The sequence below is a fragment of the Mobula birostris genome, chromosome 3 (assembly GCF_030028105.1).
Source record: "Mobula birostris isolate sMobBir1 chromosome 3, sMobBir1.hap1, whole genome shotgun sequence".
Taxonomy (NCBI): domain Eukaryota; kingdom Metazoa; phylum Chordata; class Chondrichthyes; order Myliobatiformes; family Myliobatidae; genus Mobula; species Mobula birostris.
In genome coordinates, this window is record NC_092372.1 from 187,574,210 (window position 1) to 187,598,754 (window position 24,545).

At 40.6% G+C, this 24,545-nt stretch overlaps 2 protein-coding genes across 4 annotated transcripts in view; one reads left to right on the top strand and one right to left on the bottom strand.

Moving 5' to 3' along the window:
- The window catches only part of enkur (enkurin, TRPC channel interacting protein), a 34,050-nt gene extending 18,221 nt beyond the window's left edge, over window positions 1-15,829 (bottom strand). Inside the window, exons 1-3 of one of the 3 annotated variants that reach the window (XM_072253861.1) lie at window positions 15,697-15,829; window positions 11,380-11,525; window positions 9,562-9,782 (exon numbers count right to left, since the gene is read on the bottom strand). In XM_072253861.1, coding sequence (XP_072109962.1) covers window positions 9,562-9,782; window positions 11,380-11,525; window positions 15,697-15,773 — 444 coding nt within the window. In that variant the 5' untranslated portion in view covers window positions 15,774-15,829. Of the gene's footprint in view, window positions 1-9,561; window positions 9,783-11,379; window positions 11,541-15,648 lie in introns of all 3 variants that reach the window. The other 2 variants (XM_072253860.1, XM_072253862.1) reach the window with 2 other exon arrangements.
- A 131-nt stretch (window positions 15,830-15,960) lies between these two features.
- The window catches only part of LOC140195487 (threonine synthase-like 1), a 99,025-nt gene continuing 90,440 nt past the window's right edge, over window positions 15,961-24,545 (top strand). Inside the window, exon 1 of the mRNA XM_072253859.1 lies at window positions 15,961-16,009. The gene's annotated coding sequence lies outside the window, so the exon portion shown is untranslated. The remainder of the gene's footprint in view (window positions 16,010-24,545) is intronic.

Here is a 24,545-nt window from a genome sequence, read left to right on the forward strand (position 1 = left end):
TGTGCGCTGCCACTGTCCAACCAAGGAATAAAGGTGAACTGCACCAACAAAATATGAATTCTCAGCTTGGCGAATAATCCCTACTGTTTTTGAAAAGCAGTATGAAAAGGCTTGGCATTGTGGAATTAACAACATGTTAAAACTCTTTAGATGGTGTGCATATGATACCGAATTCCTTCCCAACAGAGGAGATAAAAGATTTGAGCTATGGATAAAGAAAGGTCTTACAACCTACCTCTCATTTATAGATAAAAGAATATTACAAAGTTTCCAAATCCTGCAGGACAAACATGGCCTAGAACATAATGACTTTTTTAGGTACCTTCAAATACGAAACTATGTTAACCAGAGTTGTAGATATACAGACCTATCAACAGTAGAATTAGAATTTTTCAAGATTCTGAATTCGGCTTGCAGTTCAATACCTAGTAAATCAGTTTCTCGCCTATATAATGCACTCTCCCATGCTAAAAATGTAAATACACTGTATATTAAAGAGAAGTGGGAGAAAGAAGCGGGGTTGGTACTTTCAGAGGAGGCTTGGGGGAAAATCTGCAGCTTTCAATGGTCCTCGACTAATTCGTTGACTTGGAGAGAACATTGTTGGAAAAACATTATAAGATACTTCAAGACCCCATATCAGGAAAAATATAAAGATACAAACGTGATGTGTTGGAGAAGGTGCGGCTCCAAGGAGGGAAATCATTTTCATATTTTCTGGGATTGCCCTAAATTAAGTCTATTTTGGGAAGGTATTCATAGAACATTAGTTAAGGTACTTAGGTCCCAGATACCTCTGAACTTTGAAATGCTCTATTTGGGGCATGTATTGTTCCTTGAACAGAAGGAAGATATAAAGTTGCTGCAGGCCCTCTTAGCAGCAAGTAAGAAATCAATCACTAGAAAATGGCTAAATCCAATACCACCTACATTAGAAGATTGGTACGAAATTATCTTGGAAATATTTAAAATGGAAAAGTTGACTTGCTCCCTGAGAACTCAAAAAGAAAAATTTTATCAAATCTGGAATAAATGGATTGAATATATAACCCCAATGCGAGCAGACTTTAGATGACTCTCCTAATGATTTATATTGCTCTTCTCATCAACACAGTAATATTGCTAACGTAAGCACCCCTAGTCTAAATGTTTGTTTGTTTTTTTTTGGAAAATAGAGAATTAACACAAGTAAAGGGAAAGATTTGGGAAAGGGATAAAAAAATGAAAAAATTAAGTAAATAAGTACATAGGGATTGGATAATTATGTCTGCGGGCAGGAGCAAGCATGAACAAATTAGGATATAAACACCTACAATGTTTGGTATATAGGCTTGTATACAACATTTTGGACCAGTGAAAATGGTCCAGAAGGGTTGTGTGGAAACTATTATTACCATTTTTCTTAACAAGTAATTTCATTACTTAGCCTAATAGGTTAGATTTACCACAGTACATAATTATCTATTTAAATGTTTATTTTCCTTTTATATCATCTCAATGTGTACTTAAGAATATATAAATAATTGTAGTTTTATACATATAAAAAAATGGAAAAGGTTATATGTGTGAAAAAAGTACATGATATTTGTGAATTCCTTATCCAAATAAAAATAAAATTAAAAAAAAAAGAAAAGGCTTGGCTATCCACAGTTCTGTTGCAGGTTTCTTCTAATTAATTCTATTAATTCTAGTTAAAATATAAGAATGCAAGAAGGCAGACATTCCATGATCTAGGATCCCCTCTGCCATCCAATATATATATATATACACACACTTACCGTAATTTCACTTTTTCTCTGTTATTGTGTACTGCATTTTACTGCTGCTGCAAAGGCAACACATGTCACAACATGTGTTTGCAATATTAAACCTGATTCTGAAAAATGAGCCAGAGATGATCATTGAAACTTGTTCCAGATTTCAGTGGGAGAACAGATGATCTGATCTTAGCTTTAACTCCACTTTACCTTCTGTATCCCATAACCCTTAACTCTAATACAGTCCAAAAACCTGCCAGTATATTCTCTCATGATCTATCTTACTACATCACATATTTATTCCAACCTCTCATTCTTTTGAAGTCCAGCTCATAAAGGCCCAACCTGTTCAATCTTTCCTCATAAGAACCCCTTCATTCTATGTATTGATACAGTATAGAGCATTCTCGCTCATCCATCTTGAATGTAATGCTATCCCTCTGCAAATAAGGAGACCACAGTTTTACATAGTACTCCAGTTACATCCTCACCAAAGCCCCGCAGTGTTACACCTGGACTTCACTATTTAAAATCCATCCTCTTTATATCACATGCTTTTATTTCATTTTCTTGCTTAAGATCTTGATGTGCATTCCTGCTAACTTCCTGTTTCCTACAGGGAGATACCCTTTCATACCATTATAATTGCCTTTATTGAACTTTAAAGCACTACGTGCACGTCTTAATTTCTCAAATTCAAACTAAATGCAATTCTATAGTTAGCACCGTTTCAATATTCAGCTTTCTTGGGCGTGATTATTTTGTAGGACCTCACTTGGAAGAACCATATCTCCTTCATTAACAAACAGGCTCAGCAGAGGATGTACTTCTTGTGATAGTTGGTAAAATTCCCCCTTCGCCAGAACATACTGGAGCAATTCTACAGAAAGCATCCTCACATTAGCCATTACTGTTTCGTTTGGTGCAGCATACTTTCGCAATATACGAAAACCACAGGGAGAGCAGGAAAAGTCACTGGATGCTCTGCAGTACTCGTATGTGTGTGGGGCAAAGAAGCGGGCAGGAAACACCATTGTGGACACTATCCACCCTGCAAACTACCTTTTCCAAAAATTCCCTACTGGAAAGTGCTAATTGGGCTGTTAAAACAAAAATTTAATGCCATCTTAGAAGTTTCTTCTTCCAGGCATTTAATCTGATCAATCATTTTAGTTAGCACCCCCCCACCCACTAACCTCAATCTATTACTTCTTTCACTGCAATGCACTGAAAACATTTTAAAATCACTTTTTATAATGTTGTTATGTACTTTTTATTCCATATCTGTACTTTAACCTCTAACTTATTTTTATATAATTCTTTATAATTGTTGAATGTTCTGTTTTGTTGCTTGTTGAACCAACACACCACAACAAATTCCTTATACAAGTACAGTATATGTATATGGTTAATGAAGTTAATCCCTGATCAAATGCCATTTGGAAATCTTGCTAGCTATATCATGAAGACCTAAATTTGTCAAATAAAAGTTTATTTTTACTAATAACATGCTGACTTTCAATGAAGGTCTTATGATTTTCTAAATGTACTTCCACTACTTCCTTAATAATGAATTGCAGCATTTTCTCTATGACAGAAATTAGACTAACTACCCACTGTCTCCTTTTTCCTGTTGGTCCTTTCTCAAATAGAGGTGATGCATTTTCTAAACTGTTGGCTTCCTGTGTAGTGGTAAGGAATATTTCCAGAATCAAGGGAATTTTGGAGCATCATGACAGTGCATTCATTATCACTGCATCTACTTTATATAACAACCTTAGATGCAGGCTGTTATGCACACAGTAAATGTCAGCCATTAGTTTCGCTCATTCTTTTTCTGTGGCAATCTTGATAATTTAAAATCCTCTCCTCTTTTTACTCCAAAATTTTCTCATACTAACTAAATCCTGAAATGCTTTTACACATTTTTTCTACCATGAAGACATGAAATATTTCACTGAAGTCTTCACCATTTCCATTGTTCCGATTATAATTTCTTTAACTTATCCTCATTATTGTTTATTTTGCTACTCCATTTCTTTTTTCATGCTGGCAGAAACACTTATTGTCTGTTTTTAATATTTCATGGTAAGTTCTTCTCATGATATATCCTTCGTTGTTTTCTAAAACTTTCCCAATCTTCTGGTTTACCACTCAGAGTTATACTACACAAAATGGGCCTTAAGCCCTACAGGTCCATGTCAACCAAGATACCCATTTGCCCATATTTCAAGATTCAAGATTCAAGCACACTTATTATCATATATAGGCATCCGTTAGTCTCATGAGACCATGGATTTGCGCCTTGGAAGGTTTCCAGGCCGCAGGCCTGGGCAAGGTTGTATGGAAGACTGGCAATTGCCCATGCTGCAAGTCTCCCCTCTTCATGCCACCGAGGTTGTCCAAGGGAAGGGCACTAGGACCTATACAGCTTGGCACCGGTGTTGTCGCAGAGGAATGTGTGGTTAAGTGCCTTACCAAAGAATGTAAAAATTATACACTTTGAAGTTTGTTTGCTTACAGGCAGCCACAAAGCCTGAAGAAACCAATTTTAAAAAGGCAACCATAAAAAGAGAAAAAAACCACACATTATGCAAACAATAGAAGCAAAACACAGCATTCCAACTAGACTGAGTCCTTAGATATGCTCCCCGCACCAGCAGGACTAGGCCCAAGCTTACTCATATTAGCCATCCCAGTTCATCATATTTGCAGGGCAAAAACACCGCAAGCTCGCTGAGACGACAACTGCTGGAAAGAGAAATGAACATTGCGGGAAAGTGATCGAAATCAGCCCTCACCTTGCCTCCGGTCCTAGACATCCCACCCTGCAAAAACTCATTTCAGGGAGCTAGCACCCCCACCCTCCTCAACTCCATATCATCCCCCCCCCCCCCACCGTCGACCTCCAAGGGTGTATGTAATACTTTGCTTAGAAATTTGGTCTAATCTGTAAACCAAGTTAGGTATATGCAGCAAATGTGACATTAAAATATGTACTTATATTATATTATCATGTTTATTCTATTACAACTTTAAGCAACTCTACAGGGAGTTTGGCCTCATCATGTAGGACACTAATTAATAGCTAGCTCCTTGGCAGCTAGCCAGCTAGTTTAAATCAGGGATCCCCAACCTTTTTTGCACCGTGGACTGGTTTAATATTGACAATATTTTTGCGGACCAGCCAACCGGGGGGTGGGTGTTAAAACGCAACCGGAATATAGGTGATAAGTCAACTATAAGTCACTTGTAAGTGGCCAATACACTCAATTTCGTTTCTAAAGGGGATTATCTAATGAATTTAATATTAAACACACAGAGCATATTTTCCTCGCACGAATGTAGTGATAAGTCAATTATAACAGTGGTCCCAAACCTTCGGGCTGCGAAGAATGCAGCAGTACAGCAGTAGCCAGAACGTACCCAGCACATCTTTAAGAAGAAAGCCAAAATAAACAAGCTAATTGATTAGGTGCCACCCGGCACGTAAATGTCGGCCCAGATCAGAGACAACGCAATCGGCAATCGCCTTTGATCTGGGCTGACATTTACGTGCCGGGCGGCACCTAATTAATTAGCTTGTTTATTTCGGCTTTTTTCTTAAAGATGTGCTGGGTGCATTCCGGCCACCGCTGTATTCTTCGCGGCCCAGAGGCTGGGGACCACTGAATTATAAGTCACTTATAAGTCAATAGCATCATAACATTTTAAGTAACGTTTGGATATTAAACACACAGCGCATATTTTCCTCGTATGAACATATAAAGTCATTGCAACACACCAATAACGCTGTATCAGTGGGAGCCCTGGGCTTGTTTTCCTGCAACAACACGGTCCTATCAAGGGGTGATGGGAGACACCGATACTCGAAGGGGGTTCCTTATGTCCAGTCTATTCCGCAATGTAGTTTTCGTTGCATTAATTGCAGGAAACTCTGCTTCACAGAAATATGTTGGAAGTGGAAGCAACGTTTTCAGTGCTTTCGTGGCTATCTCAGGATATTCAGCCTTGGCTTTGATCCAGAATGCCGGCAGAGATGTTATATCAAATATACTTTTCAGCCCACCGTCATTTGCAAGCTCGAGGAGTTGATCTTTTTCCCGCGCTGACATGGATGATTCACCGGAAACATTCACAAATGGGTCATGGACCCATTGCTTTGCATGCCTTGGGTCACTGATGACCTTGTGTGCATTAAGTTTCAACAGTGCGTGACAGGGAATGAGGAAAGGTGCAGCTGATTCATATCGTTTCATATCACCAAATCATATTGTAAAACTTGCGGCCTGGTGGTTGGGGACCACTATTAGCACGAAGAGAGACCAATCAGGATGCTCGCTCTCCCTCTCAAAAAATATCTACTTCCGGGATATTGTATATAATTTCCTTGCATCAGGGAGCCACTATCGATATGCGGGAGACTCCCGGAACTTCCGGGAGAGGTGGGATGTCTGTGGTCCTGACATGCAGGCTTTCCAGTATACCCCGGCGCAGTGACACACCCAGACCGCACAGCCTGAAGCTAATCTCGATCTCACCAAATTGGCTCAGCACTTGCAGCTATCCAACCTTGCATCTGGGTTAGGTGGACGGGCATCGAAACACTTTCACATCGACTCCTCTCCAAACCGTTCACTCCCACAGTGACAGTAATATGAATTCTGTCTGTGACCCTGTCTTGAACACATTGCCCCTTTGGCTTTGCAATGCACTTGCATGGCCCATCCTACGAATCAGCTTCACTTCCACTTGCTTCTTCATCATTTGCGGTGATAGCTGACCCCAAATTACTTCAGAAAAGTGTTACTAGTAATGTTTTAGTTGTATTTCTTGCCTTCTGAACTATCAGTGAGCTGTCACACAACCTCAGTAGCAGCATCTTAAACCAGAAGACATTATTTGACCTTTCCTATCCATGTACCCATCCTAGTACCTTTTAAATGTTGTTAGTGTACCTGTTCAATCACTTCCTCTAGCAGCTCTATTCCATATACTGACCATCTTGTGGGTGAAAGAGTTGTTCCTCAAATTCCTATTAAATCTTTCATTTTCCCTATTAAATCAATCATCTTTAGAGCAATATTTTAATTCCATTTAATACCATTCTTAACTTCCATGGTCAATCATTATTGGATCATCCTTCTCAGAGTCTTTAATAATCAATAGAATACATCTTGGTTGAGAACGATAAAATACCTCCTCAAAAGACTGTTGCTACTTACCTATTGCCTTAAGATTTAATCTATTTTTTCCCAGTCCACTTTATCCAACTTTGCTTTCATACCATTATAATTATCTTTATTGAACTTCAAGGCACTACTTTCAGATCTAAATTTCTCACATTCAAACTGAATACTAAATTTTATATTGCCATGGTTACTCTTCCTCAGAAGAATCTTTACTGTGAGATTTTGAGTCATTAAACATGACCACACTTAAGATATTGTGTTTCCTCCTTGTTTACTTACACCACAGTTTCGTCGTAGCTGCAACATGATATCCTGCATTCTGCTTTTCTTTTCATTACCTCAATATATTTATGTATGGAATGATCTGTCATCATGGCAGGCAAACAAGAGCTTTAATTTATCTTGGTACGTGTGGCAATAATAAACAGTACTTGGTTCCACAACATATTGTTCCAAGACATTGCCCTGAAAAATACAATGAACTTGCCATCGGCCATCTATCACTTTGATTTGTCTCATTTATGGGATTGTTATAATTACTCATGTATAAAGTATTACATTTCTTGAAAACTTAAATATTTATTTATACTCTGCCTTAGGCCAGTTTTGTTCGAGAGCATGCAGACTATTTCCACCAATTTGCTACCAGCTAAATTGAATCTATATCTTCATTTTGAGATGAGGGATCAACAAAAGGGGCAAGGTTGCAGGGAGAGCATGTGACTTAAATTATCTGAACTTGCAGGCCATCACTTGTACCCCAGTGCAGAGATCTAAAAAACATTTCTTTTAATATGAACAGGAAAGTTACATATATTTAATAACTCTTACTTCAGTGGTTGGTAAGTTGATGGAGAAGATCCTGAGAGGCAGGATTTATGAACATTTGGAGAGGCATAATATGATTAGAAATAGTCAGCATGGCTTTGCCAAAGGCAGGTCATGCCTTACAAGCCTGATTGAATTTTTTGAGGATGTGACTAAACACATTGATGAAGGTAGAGCAGCAGATGTAGTGTACAGTATATGGATTTCAGCAAGGCATTTGACAAGGTACCCCATGCAAGGCTTATTGAGAAAGTAAGGAGGCATGGGATCCAAAACTGGCTTGCCCACAGAAGGCAAAGAGTGGTTGTAGATGGGTCATATTTTGCATGGAGGTTTGTCACCAGTGGTGTGCCTCAGGGATCTGTTCTGGGACTCCTACTCTTCGTGATTTTTATAAATGACCAGGATGAGGAAGTGGAGGGATGGCTTAGTAGATCTGCTGATGTGACAAAGGTTGGAGGTGTTGTGGATAATGTGGAGGGCTGTCAGAGGTTACAGTGGGACATTGATAGGATGTAAAACTGGGCTGAGAAGTGGCAGGTGGAGTTCAACCCAGATAAGTGTGAGGTTGTTCATTCTGGTAGGTCAAATATGATGACAGAATATAGTATTAATGGTAAGACTTTTGGCAGTGTGGAGGATCAGAGGGATCTTGGGGTCCGAGTCCATACGGTACTCAAAGCTGCTGACAGGTTGACTCTGTGGTTAAGAAAGCATATGGTGCATTGACTTTCAGCATTCATAGGATTGAGTTTAGGAGCCGAGAGGTAATGTTACAGCTATATAGGACCCTGGTCAGACTTGGAGTACTGTGCTCAGTTCCGGTCGCCTCACTACAGGAAGGATGTGAAAACCATAGAAAGGGTGCAGAGGAGATGTACAAGGATGTTACCTGGATTGGTGAACATGCCTTATGAGAATAGGTTGAGTGAACTCGGCCTTTTCTGCTGGGAGTGACAGAGGATGAGAGGTGACCTGTATAAATAATGAGAGGCATTGATCGTGTGGATAGTCAGAGGCTTTTTCGCAGGGCTGAAATGGCTAGCATGAGAGGGCATAGTTTTAAGGTGCTTGGAAGTAGGTACAGAGGAGATGTCAGGGGTAAGTTTTTTTACGCAGAGAGTGGTGAGTGCGTGGAATGGGCTGCCAGTGACAGTGGTGGAAGTGGATTCGATAGGGACTTTTAAGAATCTCCTGGACAGGTACATGGAGCTCAGAAAAATAGAGGGCTATGGGTAATCCTAGGTAATTTCTAAGGTAAGGACATGTTCGGCACAGCTTTGTGGGACGAAGGGCCTGTATTGTGCTGTAGGTTTTCTATGTTTCTATGATTTTACTAAAAGTAATCTGTAATGTGATCTGTAAATGATCCACTGATTATCTGCCAAAACGTTATAAATGTTTTGTATAATATGTACTGGAAATTTCTAATTTAATCCCAAATAGATAAATTGAAATCTACCATTGGATAATTTTCTTCAACTATTTCTGGTTGTAGGATGTTGATTATGCAATTTTCTAAAATTGACTAAAGTATAGTGAAGAGCTACATTTTAGGTACCGTATGTGACAGATATAAGGATTAAAACATGGTTTTGGATGAATGGAATTTAAATAATTAAAAGAAATTTCTGTTAGCAAGTTAAAAAATGTGGTGCATGACACATGCATAAACATTCCTTTACATATGATAAAAGACTCAAAACATTGCTCTGAAAGCTTCAAAAGAAAAGAGCAAATATTCTCTTCAGTCCATAAACGCACTCATTAAATCAGCTTTCTACCTTTCTGTACAGGAGGGTTGGAAGAAGCCCTGATGGTTCCAATAAGTTTTTATTTCCTCTCCTGGTATCGACATAGATGGGCACAGGTTTCTTCGGCACTGACATCTTGACTTCAGCTATATTGGCTTCAATAAAATTTTTTTTGGTCTGGAGTCCCATAAGTGGCTTTTCAGATGGAATCGAGGTTTTTATTCCATCCACAGGGACTTTGTAAGGTTTTCCTGTGGAATTAAACATATTAAATTCTTGAGATACTTTTTAATGAAGAATTCCTTGTTACTGCATCACTCTATTGTGCAATCCAGAATGAAATAATGGGTTCTTCCTTCTACTTGCTAATTGAAACTGATACCCATGGAAAATATGCACAAATTCTATTCTCCTATATCCCAAACAGGGGCAATGATATGTGCACCAAGCTTGCAATTATTCATCCTCTGAAATGAATGCACAGAAACCACTGATTTGGCATTCCTAATTTTTTGCAAGCTCTGCTCAATCAGTTCTTTGATAAATCAGGATTGTACCCAAACTTGCGTTAAAAAATACAAAGTTTACAAGATGAGTTGTTACCAGTCTTTCCTCTCACAACAGATGGGGCTCACTAGATCTCCCTCTCCTCCTGGAGAAAAGAAATGAGAAATTGTATTTGAAAGCTTGCACTATAAAAGCTATGTGCATTCTTCATGATGCAAAGAAGGCCAGAAAGAGATTTTGCTGATGAATGAAAATTCATGGCAGCTCTAGACAGGGCAAATAGTGAGAAGCTATTCACTATTAGCAGATAGCTGTAGGATTACGACTCAGATTTATAGTGAAAGGTGAAAGATATAAGGGAATTGTGAGGAAAAGTTTATTTTGTAAAGACTGATGTTGTTCTGGAACAACATCTAGCTCTAGCTAGGGGGGAAAACACACTAAGCAAAATAATAGGGCTGAAGGCCAAGAAATACTCTGAACCTCATGGTCTGCAACCAAGGACCTTAATAATTGACTGTAAAACTGGCAGATGCATTGCTTGTAACATACCAAAGTCCTTTGGATTCTAGAGGGGTCCCAGAGGAATAGAAAATCACAAATGTAGCTGGAAACTGTAGGCCAGTAAGATCAATTGTGTGTAATTACTCCACGTCTTTTAATTTTAATTTAGTCTAACATGGTTTTGTAACTCATCAAAGACTCCCTGAAAGTCCAACCAACACTATAACATCTGGTTCATGCTATTCTATTCCACCAATTACAACCTCTAAAGGTTCACACATTTGTCAAACATGACTTCCCATTTATAATTCCATGTTCATCCTGGCCAGACTTATTTATATTAACACTTATGAATTATAAATTCCAGGATTGTCCTTATCATTGATGTCAGGCTAATTGGTTAAGAGCTTTTCATCTCACTTCTTTCTTAACTACAAGAGTTACATTCACTGCTTTCCATTGTATGGAACTGTTCTAAAATTGTTACAATTTTGGATGGTGTCAGCCAGTACTCTTGCATATCCAGGGCCACCTTCTTTAAAACATCAGGCCCTTCATCGAATACAAGGCTCAGATGAAACTTAATTCTGTGAGTGTCTCACAAATATTTGTTTATCTTCATGGGAGGCACACAAAACTTGTATAAATGAAGCTCAAGTTTCAGAAAAGCACAGTTGAACTAATCTTCTATGTCAAAATGATTTAACCTTTCAAAAGAGAAACTGTGTAGAAGTATATATTGAATGTCATATTGAAGCTAGTAAACCCTTTATTTTACTTGCTACATTTTAATATTACAAATTATAAAATGTTTTATTCTATTTTATAGACGCTTACTTTCTGGTAACTTTTGTTCCTTGGAATGCTTCAACAGATGATGCTTTGGGCAAGGAGGCTCAACCTTAGGTAAACCCATTGTTTTGTGTGAAGACTTCTTACTATTCCATTCATCTTGTACCATTTTCCGTTGTTTTGAAAGATACCTCAAAAAAATAAAACTTGTAAAATACTTTTGAGTCAAGGCAGATGAACAAAGAAACTAGCTATTATTTTGGTATAAGAACTATTTACATATTTTCTAAAAGAGTTGCAGGTAGCTTTCCTATGTCCAATGTTCTTGAAATGATGAAGCTGCATGTCAGTGCAGAGAATGGAATTACTTCTGAGTATTTCATTTTCATAGCCCTCTTCATACGGCATCAGATGTCAAAAAAGAGAAGGTTGTCCATTGTTAGCACCACATCCACCACTGACGCACCCTTGATGTGGTATCCCATCTGCAACATCCACATGAAATGTTGCTGCAGAAAAGCAGCATCCATCATCAAAGATCCTCACCACCCAGGTCATGCTCTTTTCTCACTGCTGCCATCAGGTAGGAGGTACAAGTGCCTCAGGACTCACACCACCAAGTTCAAGAACAGTTACTACCCCTCAACCATCAGGCTTTTGAACAAAGGAGGATAACTACACTCATTTTACTGTTGGTGTTCCCACAACCAATAATGTCACTTTAAGGACTCTTTATCTTGTTCTTTCATACACTTGCATAGTTTGTTGTCCAATGATCCTGTTTAAAGAGATTGTTCTATAGATTTGCTAAGTTTGTCCGCAGACAAAGAATATCAGGTTTGTTTGTGGTGACGTGTATGTACTCTGATAATAAATTTTACTTTGAATGTTGAACTTTGAAGATGCATTGTAGACATTTTCAATATGAGCTTCCAAACTTTGTCATCTAGCATTCTGGAGAAAGGGCAGCAAAGGTGTGATATCACCATCCCCCTCCAAGACTATGACCAGTGGGGAGCCCAGTTCTCCTCCAAGTCATACTCCATCCTAACTTGGAAATTATTTCCAACTTGCAGCATTGTTGGATCAAAATCTTGCAAATTCTAACTTACCAACACTGCAGGACTGTCTTTATCATAAATACTGCAGCTTTTCAAGGGGGCAGCTCAACACCAGCTTCTCATGGGCAGTTCAGAATGGATAATAATACAATTGATTCTGGTTAATTGGAACACATTGAGACCACTACATTTTGGCCCAAAAAGCTGAAACTTAGTGGAAATAGTTAAAAAAGGTATAAAAAAGGCAAACTGGATCGGAAATTATGTATTTAAATGAAATAGCGAACAAATTGGAATACTACCAGTACTACAAAAATAACTATAAAACTGTGTATTAATTCCTAATAGTTATCGACAGAGAAATTCATCCAGTGTTTGATGGAGTGTTAGTAACACACACAAAATTTTGATGGAGTGTTCTTTTGACCGTAAATGAACAAAACCAGTGCAGAGACCTAGTGCAGATAATGGACTGACTACCTAAATGCTTTAAACAACTGCATCCTCCAAATCTTCACTTTCGTTGTAAGATTCAGGGTGATTGTTGATACCTTCAAATTCTTTGTAGTTCCTAACTTGCTGGAGAAGTGAAAGCATTTCATCTTTACTCCCAGCCATTTCCGACATCTCTGAGCCTGAATGCTTGAAATTGCAGTGAGCAAAACAGCTCTGAATTGTTTTATTGCTTATTTCTTGCCAACTATCAGTGACAAAAATCACTGCTTTTTGAATAGAAGCTCACGCAACTGGTGCTACTTAAAAACAGCAAAACAAGTGCATGCTACTGACGCTTGTTAGAAACTGTTTGGCAACAGTCTCCTGTCCAAATTAAGTGGCAATGTGTCTCAAACAAATGAAGGGAATCTTGGCTGTTTTATTGATTAGTTTTTGTTCTTTGAGAGTTGTCCCAAATAAGTGGCTGTCCCGATTAGCTGATAGCCCAATTAACCAGAATCCACTGCATTGGCCTTGTCACTAAAATGCATATTCCATTAAATTAAACAGGATTAGGTACTCGTTAGAAAATTTGAAAAAATTATGAAGCCATTTCCAAACTGTCCTGATACTTAGCTGCCGTCAATTCCAGTCTAAGAAATTTATGTACCAATTGTTCTGAGAAATCTTTTGTTTTTGAAGAACTGAAACATTGGGTCTTCTAAAAGAATTTGGTGCACAAAAGATAAATACCAGCCTGATCAAGCTGTACCAACAAATTCTGGATCCATATTCCAGAAGCCATTTGCATGCACCTATAGCTAGAGATGCACAATCCTCATCAGATGAAAAAGTAGTAATCTATAAAGGATTCAATATGCCACCAAAGCCATGAAGGAATATGTCGAATGTTTCATCAACTTCACTGGTGCCATTAAGAAAAGTAACTGCTGAAATTGTTAGCACTTGCTCCAACATGCAAGTAATTTGCAGCAAAGTTAGGGCTGGAAAGTGCACTGGAGACTCTTTGACTATCACAAGGTTACAATAGTACCTACATTTAATTAGGTAGAGGTTTATGGTGAAATGGAGAAAGTTTAAAGGAGATGTGCAAGGTAGTTGAAGTTAGGGGAGGTGATTGGATTAGATGCAATAGCAACATCAAAGAAACAGTTAAACAGACACTTGGACAAGTAAGGAACAGAGAAATGCAGACCATGTGCAGGCCGATTGAAATACTTTAATTTAGCATCATAGTCAGCATAGGCACATAGGGCTAAAGAGTCTGCTCCTACTCATAATGGTTGAGACCTGAAGTCACAAGAGAATGAATATTCTAGGATCTTAGCAAGACCAAGCTGCTGGAGGAACTCAATGGTTCAGGCAGCATCTTTGGAAGCAAAGGTATAGTGAACAATTCAGGTCTAGACCCTGTATTAGGAGAAGGTACAGTATAAAGGGCAGACAGTTAGTGAAAAGATGTTCAGGAGCTGGGTGAGACAGGATTTGGTAAGCGATAGATGGATCCAGGTGGCATGGGGTTGATAAACAGATGGGGGGGGGGGTCAGGTGAAAATAGTGACACAGGCTGGGAGATGATTTATGGTGCAAATGTGTAATACGGAGATGATATAAAAGGAAGGTAATGGGGTAATGAGTTGATTTAGTATGTGGGTGACAAGTAGAAGGAACCAGGTGGGGGAAGGTAAAGGAATTGTTGAAGGCAGGTGGGGGAATGTATGTGGAGGTGGTAGGAAAAGAAAGAGGTGTGCAAGAAGCCAAACACAAACAATATCTCATATTCTCCAATTTCAGGTACACTGCATCCTTTCTGTTGCTTTCTCTTCCCTTCTGGTCCTACAGCATATTTCCTTCTTTCCAAGCACTAGCCCCTCCTACACTCCACAGTCCCTAGTTAGTTAGAGCTTTATTGTCATTGCCGAGGACAACGAGATTATAGTGCTACTCCATTCCACGCAAAACAGCATATTGGCATTTCAATTACTGAAAGCACAATGACTAAATTTAAAATAACATCTGAGTTATTTAGACTGACATCTAAGTTACAACTGAATTAAAAATAAGCAACTCTAAAATGGGGCATCGACCAGTTGCACGATAGCCCGGGGGGGGGCTGTTTTTTTCAGGTCTGGATGTCCGTGCTGAGATGTTTCTGTATCTCCTGCCAGATGGTAGGAGATTGAACAGGTGATTACTGGGGTGGGATGAGTCCATCACAGTTTTTTGCGAGCCCGCCATAGACATCGCGAGTTGCAGATGGCTTCCATATCTGGTGGTTATGTCCCAGTGATGTTCTGTGCAGTTTTGATCACTTGCTGAAGAACTTTTTGGTCAATCTTATTGCAGCTTGCGTACCATCATGGTATTTATTTATTTATTGAGGCACAGTGCAGAATAGGCCCTTCCGGTCCTTCAAGCTGCGCCACCCAGCAACCCTAGCCTAATCACAGGACAACTTACAATGAACAATTAACCTACTAACCCATAGGTCTTTGAAATGTGGGACCACCAGGAGGAAACCCACCAGTCATGGAGAGAACATACAAACTCCTTACAGATGGTGCTGGAATTATCTTTTTACAAAATTGTTGAGACTTCTTTGGACATAGAATAGAAATTCACAATTTTCTCCACTGTGTACCATCATCAAGTTGCATTCCAATCCAGTTTGACTGGACACGTTATAAGCACAATTTGGAGACTTTTGATATTAATCGCCTTCCCACCTTTTACCTCTACGATCACGCCCACCCTCCACTTCCCACCAACTCTCTCATTCCCACCACCACCTCCTCACTTGGCACATCCTTCTGTCCGAGCCACCCGGTCTATGGATACCACTCACTTGAGCCGGTGACGGGGTGGCTCTTCGGCACGGGGCAGTAGGTTGTAGATGCACTCGCTCGAAGCTGGCTCGTCCATGCTGGTACGAGGTAACCTGTTTAGTGAGTGGACAGAGACCGAACGCGTTACCACAGAGACCGTCACTAACAACAAACCGCTTCCACGGAGCGTCACTTCCGTTCTGGAGACTCGATGTACGTGATTGGTTAACGCAAGTTCCCGGGCTCCCGGCGTAAGGTGACGCAGAGTTCGACAACCAGCAGAATGGGGAGAGGAGCAAAAGCATGTCGGAATAGCATAAATGAATAATAAAGGTAGGGTATTGGAGTCATAATGCGGAGCAATGAAGAATTAGAGACAGGATAATAAAAATACGCGTAACATGGAGAGTAGTAAACGGTGACAATGTGAGGTAATAGCGAGTGTAATATAGAAGAATAGGATCCAAGATTGTTTAATGTCATTGCCTGTACATAGTGTAAAGAAGAATGAAATAATTGTTACTCCGGATCCGATACAGCACAAAAACCCACAAAAGATAAAGAACATAATAATACCACTAATAAAACAATAAATATAAATACATAAGGCAGCTTATATACAGTACATAGATTGATTGTATGTCCAGAAAATGACGCTAGGCGGTACATAAGGTGAATGACAGGAAATTATAAAGTAGTGGCCCACTTAGAAGGTGGAAGTGTTGATCAGTCTTAATTTTTGGGGCAAGTAACTGTTTTTGAGTCTCGTGGTCCTGGTGTGGATGTTGTCGCTTCCTCTCTTGTGGGAGTGGAACAAACAGGGTGGGTGTTGATGATGGTACCGATCTGTCTACATGCCCTTGATGGCGAGTAAGCTGGTGTTGGTGATTCACTAGGCAATTTTAACTACCACTTGTAGAGCCTTCCTGCCCACAGCAGTGCAGTTTCTGAACCAAGCAGTGATGCAGCTTGTCTGGATGCTCTATTGTGCATCTGTAGGATGACATGAATATGAATGTGTAAGGCTGGCTCTCTTCAGCCTCCTCTCAAAGTGGAGGCATTAGTGAGCTTTCTTGGCTGTGTAAGATGTATTCTGGAGACGTAGGTTGTGGGTGATGTGGGGCAATAGAGTTGAATGCCTCAGTGAGGTTCAGAAAGAGCACTCTGACATAAATGTCCTTGTTTCTTAGGTATGTTAGGGTCGGGTGCATGACAGATGCTAAGGCATCTGTTGTGGAGCAGTTCTGTCGGTAAGTATATTAGTGAGTATCCAACGTGGCAGGAATGGAGTTTTTGATATGTGCCATTATCAGCTGTTCAGAGCACTTCACGATGATTGGTGTCAGTGCCACTAGGCAGTAGCCATTTAGCTCTGAAGGTGAAGAGTTCAGGGATGATGGTGGCTGATTTGAAGCATATGGGGACAGCAGCCTGGATGAGTGAAGTGTTGAAGATGACAGTGAAGACCTCAGTGAGCTGATGTGCACACTCCCTGAGTACTTGGCCTGGGATGTTGTCTGGCCTGGATACCTTAAGGGGTTGTCTTGCTGCAGGGCCCTTCTCACATCTGCTGTTGTTACAGAGAGTGGCTGCTCATCTGGGAGAGAGTTAGCTATTGTGGCTGCAAGTGTGTTGCATGACTCAAAGTGTGCATAAGAGTTGTTTAGAGCATCAGGGAGGGAGGTGTCACTGCATAGTCAATGCTGTTATTCCTTGCATAGTCAGTAATGCCCTTAGCCCCAGCCACATACGCCAGGGTTTGTTATCAGACAGGTGTTCCTGAATTTCCTGAATCCCTCTTGATGCATAAGATGAGGTTTCTCCTGAATGCTCAGAGCAGGGACAATTGACAATCTTATATTACAGAGATCTATTACTTCATATTATAGTTATCTCCATACTTGTCCCCACTAATGCTGTAATATAAATATAATGGAGAGAGAGATCAGAATCAAGTTTTATATGACTGGCATATGTCATGAAATTTATTGTTATGTGGCAGCAGCAGACTGTAAATTGCAGTAAGTATATATATATATATATATATATATACACACACATACTTATACATACATACATATATACATACATACACACACACACACACACACACATATATATATATTTAAAATTTAATTAAATAAGTAGTGCAAAAAGAGAAAGGAGAAGTAGTGAGGTAATGTTCATGGGTTCAATGTCAATCTGATAACAGAGGGGAAGAAGCTGTTTCTGAATCGTTAAGTGTGTGCCTTCATGCTCCTGTACCTCCTTTCTGATGGTAGCAATGAGAAGAGGGAATGTCTTGGGTGAGGGGGTCCTTAATGATGGATGCTGCCTTTTTGAGGCATTGTTCCTTGAAGATCTTCCAGATGCCTGGGAAGCTAGTGCCCATAATGGAGCTGACTGAGTTTACACCTTTCTGCAGCTTATTTCAATCCTGTGCAGTGCACATCCCCATTCCAGATGGTAATGCAGCCAGTTAGAATTCCCTCCATGGTACACCTGTAGAAATTTGCGAGTGTCTTTGGTGACATACCAAATCTCAAACTCCTAATGAAATATAGCTGCTGTTGTGCCCCCTTTGTAATCATATCAATATGTTGGATAGATCCTCATAGATGTTGGCACCCAGGAACTTAAAATTGCTCACCCTTTCCACTTCAAGTCCCTTGTTAAGGACTGGTGTGTGTTCCCTCATCTTACCCTTTCTGAAGTCCACAATCAATTCTTCGGACTTACTGCATGGAGTGCAAGGTTGTTGTTGTGACACCACTTAACAGCTGATCTATCTCACTCCTGTACCCTTCTTATCACCATCTAAAATTCTGCCAACAATAGTTATGTCATCAGCAAATTTACATTTGAACTGTGCATCATAGTGCAGTGGGTTAAGCACACATCCTTGAGGTGTGCCAATGTTGATTATCGGGGGTTGGAGATGTTATTTCTGAACCACACAGACTGTGATTTTCAGGTGTGGAAGCTGAGGATTTAGTTGCAGAGGGAGTTACAGAGGCCCGGTCTTGGAGCTTTTTGATCAAAACTGTAGGAATAATTGTGTTAAGCGCTGAGTTGTAGTCAACAAGCAGCAGCTTGATTCAAGTATTAGTATTGTAATAAAGTAAAGGCATCCGTTAGTCTTGCGAGACCATGGATCTGCACCTGGAAAGTCTTCGGCAAGTTCGTATGGAAGACCAGCAGTTGCCCATGCTGCAAGTCTCCCCTCTCCACGACACCAATGTTGTCCAAGGGAAGGGCATTAGGACCCATACAGCTTGGCACCAGTGTCATCGCAGAGCAATGTGTGATTAAGTGCCTTGCTCAAGGACACAACACGTTCCCTCGGCTGCGGCTCAAACTCACGACCTTCAGGTAGCTAGTCCAATGCCTTAACCACTTGGCCACGAGACCACAGTATTGTAATGGTGATCCAAGAACATGTGAAGAGCTAGTGAGATTGCATCTGCTGTAGACCCATTGTGGTGATAGGCAAATTACAGTGGGTCCAGGTTCTTGCTCACACAGGAGTTGATTCTAGCCATAACCAACAAATCAAAACACTTCATCGCCATAGATGCGAGTGCTACTGGATGATAGTTGTTAAGGCAGCTCACCCTGCTCTTCTTGGGCACTGGTATAATCATTGCCCTTTTGAAGCATGTGGGAACTTTCAACAATATCAATGAGAAATTGAAAATGTCTTTGAACATACCGCTAATTAGTTGGCACAGGTTTTCAGAGCCCTACCAGGTATACCATCAGGTCCTGTCGCCTTGCAAAGGTTCACCCTCTTGTAAAACATTCTGATGTTGGCCTCCAAAGTAGAGGTCACAGGGTCACCAGACGCTGCAGGGATCCTCCGTCTCAAAGTGTGCATAAAAGGTGTTGAGCTTATCTAGGAGTGAAGTATCACTGTTTTGTGGGAAGTAATGGCCTGCAACCCCTGCCAGAGTTGATGTGCATCTGATTTTGCCTCAAACCTCGATTGGAATTGCTCTTTTGCACTTGAGATAGCCCTCCATAAGTCATACTTGGCCTCCTTGTATAGTTCCTCACCACCAGACTTGTATACCATCAATCTAGCCCTCATCCTGACTCATCCACAGCTTTTGATTTGGGTACGTACAGTTTATTCTCGTAGGCATACACTTATCCACATCAGTTTTAATTAAGTCAGTGACAACTGTGGCACATTCATTCAGACGACAATGAATTCCTGAATACTGTCAGTCCACTGACCCAAAGCAGTTCTGTAAGCGCTTCTCTGCCTCTTCGTCCATTCCTACTTGGTCCTCACTACAGGTGCTGCAGTCTTCAGTCCCTGTCTATTGCTCAGTGAGTAGAAGTACAGACTTTCCAAAGTGAAAGTGGGATGGTATGGTAAGGATTTTTGATGATAGTATTACAGAGGTCTGGTGTGTTGGCTCCTCTGGTTCCACAAATGATGCATTTGGTGATAAGTATTTGAGACTTTTTCAAGCTGCTTGGTTAAAAATCCCTTAAATGTTGGGGAATGCACCAGCACGTGCTGCTTCACGCCTGTTGGTTACGTTGATCAGTTCATCTAGAGCCTGTTTGACATCGGCCCGAGGTAGAATGTACACCACAACCAAGATGATGGCTGAAATCTCCTGTGGCAGATAAAATGAACAACACTTGATTGCCAGATGTTCCAGATGCTGAGTGAGCAGGACTGGGACAGAACTGCCATGTTTGTGCATCAAAAGGAGTTAATCATAAAGCATACTCCACCTTCTCTGCCTTTGAAAAACTCAGCAGTCCTATCTTGGTGGTTAATCATGAAGTCAGTGAGTCTGGAATAGTGGAGGATAGCCAAGCCTTAGCAAAACATAAAACACAACAGTGTCTGATATCCTTCTGGTACATCAATCTTGCTCTGAAATCTGGATTTTAAATTCCAGAGATTGTATGTTTGCCAGCAGAATAGATGGCAGAGGAAGTCAGGACCCTCTTCTCTTTAAATGAACTTTTAATCAGAGCTGGTGGAAATGTTCCATCGGAGGTTAATTATAAGCGGGCAATAGAGATGGTGAGATAATAGACTAGCAGAGAAAAATGTGAGAGTAACAGAAAATGTTAAAACAACAGGGAATAAGACAGAGCAACAGATGATAACAGAGAGAGTACAGTGACAGTCCTAGGAGAGAGAGTACTCGAGATATAATAACAGGCAAAGTAATGACATAATGGAGGCTGAGTGCAGTAGAGGTAGAGAGCATGAGGTGGAATTATAGATAGCAATGAGACTGAAACAGATTATTAGAAAGCTGGACACAAATACAAAGAGGGTTTATAATAGTGATTGAATGTAATGAGGACTTGAGAGGAGCAAACTTTGGAAGTAGTATATAATATGCTTATACAACTATTGACTTAATTTAGTGCTACATATTAGTTATGAAATTATTGGAAAGGTAGTATTGTAAAAGTCTGAAAATTTGATATGTTTGTAAATCTTGACAGCTTGACATCATAGAACAGTACAACAAAAGAGAAGCTACCTTAGCCCATGATGTTTGTACTGACCATGATGCCAATCTAAGATAATCACATGGTCCATATCCTTCTATTTCCTGCTTACTCACGTGTTTGTCTAAATGCCTCTAAGTACCTTTTTATCTGCTTTTACCACCTCCCTTGCAGCACCTTTGCCTTGCAAATCTCATTTAAATTTTCCCTCCCTTTCCTTAAACATATTGCCCTCCAGCATTTAATATTTTCACTTTCGGGGTGAAAAAAACACTGAAAAATTACCCTTTCTGTCCCACTCATTAGTATACTAATCCTTGTTGTCTGCAGAACTGCATGATTGGCTATGTATCACTGGGAGCAGCCAGAGCAGGGGTTAGAAATATGGATAGGATTGAGACCAGAAGCAGAGCCCAGAGTGAGGGTCAGACATACAGCTGATGCCAGGCTTAGGAGTATGCATAGGTTTCAATGTTTTTGACAAGCTCAGTCTCACCACTTCTCTGTCCTCCCTTTAGACTTACCAGGGCTTATTTTTTCACTTTAAGCTCAAAAGGTCCATGGTAAAATGTATTATACCACCATGTACTCTGTTTAAAAAGTGAAATACAAATTATGAGTTAAAATAGACTGAAAATCCGTTAGACTGGCCTCAAGATCCTGAGGCTGCCAAGTTATTGGAGTTTTATTGTAATTGGAATAGAGATCGGATAAAAATGAGGATTAGAAGAGATCAAAGAGACAAAAGAAGTAGTTGAAGAGAAATAATGGAGCAAGAGAGAGATACATGGACAAAGGATTTGAAGTAGATCATAGCTAAGTTTGTCTCCTCCATTTTCAAGATCCAATTTTCAGCCTTTACCTTCTCTCACTACCTTTGTGACTCCTTATTTATTGGGAACATTTCTCAAAGAGCCATGTTCCTGCTTTTCTGCTTATGGTTTGCCCATCACTCAGGCTGACAATTTGTGAAGCCGGCACTTGGTTATAATGTTAAACTTGATTGATTTTCTTGTACTAAGATTAATCACAGGTTTGAGACCATTTTTGGAGCTGACAGTATACTTAATGTAGGGAGTTTATGGAGGACAGCTATAGTGGACTTTTGTTGGGATTGCTCAGGAAGAGTGCAGAACAGGATTGGAATAAGGCTTGTGAAAAAGCCTTTTCAAAATTAAGACAGCTTGTTGACTTGTTCCCAGCACTTGCTTCAGGAGTTATACAGCCAGTGCTAATGCAGGTGACTTTTAGAATGTGCTAAATGATAGCTCTTGCTTCTCGGGTTCTGAGAGTTGTTGAGAAGGGGTAACACATACAAAATGTTGGAGGAACTCAGCAGGTCATAATGGAAATGAATAAACAGGCGACGTATCAGGCCAAGACTCTTCATCAGGAATGTGCTGCAGGGATGGTGGTAGATCTTGATTTTAACAGACACAGTGTCCCCGAGCTGCCGAGATCCTCTAGCATTTTGTGTGTGTTGACCAAGATTTCTAGCATCTGCAGAATCTCTTGTTTTGAGAAAGGGTATTCAGTTTATGGGAGATATTTATTAGCCACCATCTGAGCGAATAACCATTTTACAACACAATCTATTTTCCCTCCTTCCCTATAATACATCAACTTAGTTATTGCTGGGTAGTAGAATCGAGGACAAGATGGTATTAGATTGAAATGAATGGATAAGAGTACTTGGGCACCATGATGGACCTTTGTGTTGAAAGTGATGGAATTATTAGTAATGGTTCTGCTGAGCCAATATTAGCAACAGACATTGACTGTAACTGTTTCCAGACACACTCCAGGAAACTGATGTGGGGGATTAGATGAAGTCACACAGGTGTAGACATATTTGAACACCTAGACGAAGGATCCCAAAGTATAGAATGTAAAGCTAGCCTGATGGTTACCAAAGTAAATTAAAGCATTCCACATTAATCAGGGGAAATTGGCTCAACTGGGAGGTAGCCTGAGCCTGGTTGGTTATATACAGCCTACTGTGTAGGATTGTGAGGATGGTGCAGAAGATGAATTTAACCTTTTCTTTAGAAAATCTATTCGGGGAGGTGTATCAGAGCAGGAAAAGCAAACACACCTTTTGGGAAGAACAAGTATAGTTCAAGCGAAGAACGACTGACAGAGACATGTTTCTCTATTTTTTGACAGTAATTACAGAGTTGTATTGCAACACATTACTCTGTTAATTCCAGTGTCGTCGTGGTCGTCGTGGCTATCCCTGGAGGTTGAGGATGATGGTCTTCATTCTGAAGAAGTGGCCCACAGAGCGAAGACGCCTGTGCGTGTATTTGTTTAATGTGTACTTGATGTTGCACTCAGTCGAAGCAAGCAACTGAGAAGAAGGGAGTGGAAGAAATCGGGTAGAAAAAGTCAGTTTTTTTAAACACTGCTCGGGGAGAAGGGTCTGCACTGTGCAGGAGCGTGATGTAGTGCGCCAAGGTTTAAAAGCAGACCTCCATATACAGCGGCCATCGTTGTAGCGGCCATCATCGGAGTGGACTGAGTCAGAGTGGGATGGCTTTGGCTCAACAGGCTTCAGCGAGAACAGGCAGAGGCCAGGGTAGGTTCTGGTAAGTTTTTTGTTCAGATTGTTTAGTGCAGTGAGAATGCCAGGCAGGATGTTGGAATGCTCCTCTTGCAGGATGTGGGAAGTCAGAGAGCCCTCTGGTGTCCCTGACAACGACACCTGCAAGAAGTACATCCAGCTGCAGCTCCTGACAAACCGCATTAGGGAACTGGAGCAGGAGCTGGATGACCTGCGGACCATTCGGGAGAATGAAGAGATTATAGATAGTAGCTACAGGGAGGTAGTTACGCCAAAGGAGCAGAGGACAGGAAATTGGGTTACTGTCAGGTGAGGGAAGAGGAAAGGGCAGGCAGAGCAGGGTTCCCGTGTGGCTATTCCCTTCAACAACAAGTATACCGCCTTGGATACTGTTGGGGGTGATGACCTACCTGGGACAAGCTGCAGTGGCCGGATCTCTGGCACTGGGTCTGGCTCTGCAGTGCAGAAGGGAGGGTGGAAAAAGAGGAGAGCGGTAGTGATAGGGGATTCGATAGTTAGAGGTGCAGATAGAAGGTTCTGTGGTCGTGACAGAAAATCCAGGATTGTTTGCTGCCTCCCGGGTGCCAGGGTCAAGGATGTCTCTGATCGCTTGCATGGCATTCTGAAGAGGGAGGGTGACCAGCCAGATGTCGTGGTGCACATTGGTACCAATGACATAGCAAGGAAGAGTGAGGAGGTCCTGGAGAGTGAGTATAGGGAGGTTGGTAGGAAGTTGAAAAGCAGGACCTCAAGGGTGGTAATCTCAGGATTGCTACCTGTGCTAGGTGCCAGTGAGAATAAGAATAGGATGCTTTG